This window comes from Condylura cristata, unplaced genomic scaffold (genome assembly GCF_000260355.1).
Source record: "Condylura cristata isolate star-nosed mole 26May11 unplaced genomic scaffold, ConCri1.0 scaffold00015, whole genome shotgun sequence".
Classification (NCBI taxonomy): Eukaryota; Metazoa; Chordata; class Mammalia; order Eulipotyphla; family Talpidae; genus Condylura; species Condylura cristata.
This window is the reverse complement of record NW_004567116.1, coordinates 792,763-797,099: the sequence shown is the minus strand read 5'-3', so window position 1 is coordinate 797,099 and position 4,337 is coordinate 792,763. Positions and strand designations below refer to the sequence as shown.

The 4,337-nt window shown below is 61.1% G+C and overlaps 1 protein-coding gene across 1 annotated transcript; it reads right to left on the bottom strand.

The window, feature by feature from the left end:
- Nucleotides 1–1,072: 1,072 nt before the first annotated feature.
- On the bottom strand, nt 1,073–3,131 carry CDK2AP2 (cyclin-dependent kinase 2 associated protein 2). Its single transcript, XM_004682566.2, has 4 exons — nt 2,511–3,131; nt 2,132–2,232; nt 1,915–2,047; nt 1,073–1,557 (listed from the first exon to the last, which is right to left on the bottom strand). The coding sequence occupies exons 1-4, from the start codon at nt 2,590–2,592 to the stop codon at nt 1,490–1,492; spliced, it is 384 nt and encodes a 127-aa protein (XP_004682623.1). The 5' UTR covers nt 2,593–3,131; the 3' UTR covers nt 1,073–1,489.
- Between the last annotated feature and the right edge of the window lie 1,206 nt (nt 3,132–4,337).

Sequence of the window (4,337 nt, the reverse complement as noted above, 5' to 3'; positions counted from 1 at the left end):
CCTGGGCCCGGCCGCCCCCCTCCCCCTCGCGGGGTCCGGGGAGCCCCGCCCGCGGTGGAGGAGCGCGGCTGGGCCTTCCTTCCCCTCGCAGGCAGGGGAAGAAGCTGCTCTCCAAACGCGGGCACTTTTCCCTCCCTCCGTGCCCCTGGGCTCCCCAAAGCACACTTGTCCCTGTCCGGTCTCCTGACCCATCCTCCTGGGTGCTTTGGGAGTGCCGCAGGGTCCCATCCCCTCCAGGGTCCCATCCCCTCCGTTCCAGCCCCGAGCCTGGGGCTGTGACAAAGGCCCCTGCTGGGTCTGGCCCAGCTAGCAGGGTCTCTCCAGCCTGGTCTCTACCTAGGGGTGGGTCCCAGCGCCCGGGCTTCCAAGGCTCAGGTGGCTCCTGCAGCGGCTGCTATCACTGCTATCACTCTGCTAGCCCCAGCATGGTGCCCCATGGCCTTCACCTATACCTTCCGGGTCCACACGTCTGGCCAACCAGACCCTGGGCAAAGGCTGAGGCAGCAAGGGCTGGGCCCAGGAGACCACACCCAGCCAGTTGGCGGCCCTGGGGCAGTGCATGACACACCCAGCAGGGCCCTCCCCAGGCGTCCTCACAGGTGCTGGAGGAGGCAGCAGGCACTGTTGCCTGCGAGGGCAGAGATGAGGTGTGTTCAGAGCTCCCCAGGGCTGAATGGGAGTTGAAGGTATTAGGGCATTAAAGCATGAGAGGGTGTGACTTAAATGAACTGGCATTTTCTACTCAGCCAGCATGACCGCTAATCCAGAGAACCCTCTGCCCAGCTCCGGCAGTGGCCTGCAGCAGTGGAAGCAGCCAAGGCCGGCACTGCCCCCTGGTGGCCTCACCTGAAGGAGGGCAGCGGCTACAAGGGTGAACCCTGCACCCGTCCTGGAGGTACTAACAGGCGGGACGGTTGGGGCCCCAGAGGGGCAGGTGCCACCAGGGCCCGTGAGTGGTGCTGGAAAGCCAGGCCAGTCTGCCTCCCCCAGACCACGCCCCACCTCCCGCCTCCCCCCCTCTGCCCACTTGGGTTAGTACAAGTACCAGACTCAGACTAACAGCGGAGAGAACAACTCCAAATTATCTTTTATTTATACAAAAAGGGCATATTTAGCAAAAGACACTGAGAAAAAAGTGGCTGTGGCCCAGGAGACAAGGCAGGGAGGTGACAGGCCTTCTGGCCCTGCTGGGGGAGAGGGGTCTGGGGAGGACGTACTGGGCAAGTGCTGTGTGGTGGGGGCTGCAGAGCGCTCCAGTTGGGCCAACACTGTTGGCAGGTCATGGGTGGGACTCGGTGACCTCGCTATCTACTGCGGGGGTCCCAGTTAGTGCTGCCGACTGGAGTGGCCCCTGGTTCCTGGAAGGCACCCACCAGGGGACACAGGACAGGAAGCCCAGGTGGGAAGTGCAACTCGGGGTGAAGGCCAGGGAGAAGCAGGTGCTCTGCAGTGGCCGGGAAAGGTCCAGACGCTGAGGCGAGGCGTCCTGTTACGTGCGGGCGTTGCGCTCTGTCTCCGCCAGGCACTCTCTGACTAGGGCCCGGGCATGGATGATGCCTGGGGTGGGGGCGGGGTGGGGGTGGGAAGTAATAAACAGGGTCTCAGAGACCCCCATGGTCCCACCCTGCCGTCCAGAAGGCCCCTCCCCGCCCCCTTCCACTGGGCGAGGTGAGGCACTGTTAGGGTCACTGGGGGGCTGCGAGCCGCGCTGGACGTCCTTAGACTTGCCCCGTTGAAACACCGATTCCTGGTTCGGCCCTGGAAACTGACTCGACTCAATTTCAACTGGCAGCGGCTCTCTGGAGAGGGACGCCAGCCCTGGTCCAGCTTGGCTCGGGCGCTCGGGGCCACTGCCCTCCCTAACCGCTGCTCCGCAGGACTCTCCTGGGAAGGGTGTGGGCCGGCCTCACTCACCTCTCTTCAGGCGCTCCATGGCGCTCTTGCTGCCGGCGTAGGTGGGCCGGATCTCCTTGCCCATCTCCTCTATGACTGACAGCAGGTCGGTGTAGGTGCTCTGGGAGCCCTGGGCGCCCGGTGGCTTCATTGCCTGGACAGAGTACGGGGAGCCAAACTCAGGTGTGAGGGGCTGGGGCCCCGGGCGCCGCGAGAGGCCGGCCCCGGCCCCGCTCACCTGCACATAGCCCATGGACGGCGGTCCGAAGTCGTTAAACAGCGGTCTGAAGGGGGCAGCGGCTCCGGGCACCGACCCCGAGGGTGAAGGGACGCTTCCCGCTGCAACAGAGGAGGTCAGCGCGGGGCAGGGACGCCGCCTCCCAGCATTCCGAGCCCGCGGCCAGACTGGCCCATTCCCCCAGGAGGGAGGCTGGACGCCATCGCAGGGGGCCCTCCCCGTGCGCGCCCCAGACCCGCCCGGGGGCCACGCCCACTTCACGGACCAGCAAACTGAGGCTCGGCGGGGGAGGGCGGCAGGCCCGCGCGGAGCCCGGGCCGTCCTCGCTCCGAGCGCTCGCCGGCCCGCACGCGCGAGCAGGGACCGAGCTGGGGCTCACCTGTAGGGACGGGGGTGCCGGGCCCAGGGGTGCTGGAGCCAGGGGTGCTGCTGGGGGCGGGGGCGATGGGTTTGTAGGACATCCCCAACTCCTGGGTGCGGCGGACGCCGGCCGGCCGCTCCTCCGGGGTTGGCTGCCGGGCCGCTCAGCCGCGCTCTGATTGGCAAGTGGGTTGCACGCCCCTGGTAAATAGAGCTTAGGCCGGAAGGGCGGGCGGCAGGAAGGCTCCCTCACTCCCGATTGGTGCAGAGAGACGTCACTCGCGCCTCCTCATTGGCCGAGGCCTGCCCCAACTGGTCGCAACCGCCGCTGATTGGTCTCCGCCTTCCGGACCTCGCACCTGTCTGCTCCGGATTGGGCGGTGGCCGACGCCCTCCGCAATTGGCGAGTTCGCGGCCCGGGCCGGCGCGCTCTCAATCCGATTAGTCCCAAGGCCCGAGGGGCGGGGTCTCGTCGGCCGGGCCAGAGTCTGGTCCGCCGTGGGTCGCGCTGAGGAATTGTTCCCCGGCGCGGGCACAGCCCTCGCGCCTCACTCGCGCCTCTCCCCACGTCAGCTTCGCGCCGCCAGGTCTGGGGCCGCTGTCGCCGCCGCCGTTGCTGAGCGCGCCTTTCCTCCGCTGTGGCGTCGGAAGACGCAGGGCTTTGACGTCCCGGGCTCTGTGCCCCACCCCGTGCGCTTTTACGTCACCTTTCATCGGCTCGGCACCGTGTCCCCTTGTGCGCATGCTCTCTGCTAAAGACTTTATTCCCATGGCAACGGGTCCCTCCCTAACGCCACCACCGCGCCTTTTAGATAGGACCGTACTCAGGTAAGGAATGCCTTCAGGTTTGCAGACGCCCTCAGGAAAGCAAAGACCCCTCAGTCAAAATAAATGGACTAAGTCAAGGCTAAAAACGAAACCAAACCTGTCCACAAAGGTGGGAGTATGTCAAAGGGACACGCGTGCCCAAGGAGAGCGCTCCCAGTGACCACGCTGGGACAGTCTGAACACAAAACAAAGTAGTATCACATTTATAGGGTAAATCTTTGAGTCTATATGAGAAAAAAGTGATTGAATGAATGAATGAATAAGGAGACAAATCTCCCATACAGAGAAATTCTAATTTGCATACTCTGCTCTTAATGAGGTGAATTACAACTTCCTCCCTGTGTGGGCTGAGTGTAATGACTTCCAAAGAACATAGTAAGTACAGGGAAGGAAAAGTAATTTAATGGCACAGAAACCTGACAAACACTGCCTTAAGCTGGGCTATCAAAGCCAGCTTCAGTGGTGATGTACCTTTAATGGGATGGGAGGAAATTGTCACCTGTCTTCCTATAATGAGAAAAATATCTGGCAAATCCCAATTTTGGAACAGTGTATAAAACATCTGATCAGTGCTTATCAGAATGGTAAAAAACAAAACAGCATAAAACAACACAAGAAAAATGGGAGAAACCATCACAGCCAAGAGAAACATCTAGTGTAATGTGAGCCCTGGGTGACATTCTGGAACAAAAAAAGGAGGGAACAAGTGAGATACATATGTAGATAAAATGGGGAACTTACTTAATCACAATGTATCAGTATTTGTTCATTAGCTGTAATCTACCTCTTACTCTAAGTAACTGAGAGTGTGATGGTTCGTTTTTTGTGTCTGTTTCACAGGGTCATGAGGTGGCCAGACATTTGGTCAATTCTGGGTTTGTTTTTTTTTTAAGATTTATTTATTCATACAGACCTGGGGTACAGGCCAGAGATGCAGAGGGGGAGAGGATTCACCAGGGACAGAGTGGGGAGCAGAACAGGCAGATCGACAAAGTCCACTGCTGAGGGGAGCAGCGGG

Excerpts from the sequence above, each read along its gene's own strand:
- CDK2AP2 (XM_004682566.2), bottom strand. The coding sequence starts at position 2,592 with ATGTCCTACAAACCCATCGCCCCCGCCCCCAGCAGCACCCCTGGCTCC. Across the intron at positions 2,048-2,131 it reads CGTCCATGGGCTATGTGCAG|GCAATGAAGCCACCGGGCGC; the intron begins GTGAGCGGGGCC and ends TACTCTGTCCAG. Across the intron at positions 1,558-1,914 it reads CATGGAGCGCCTGAAGAGAG|GCATCATCCATGCCCGGGCC; the intron begins GTGAGTGAGGCC and ends CCCCCACCCCAG.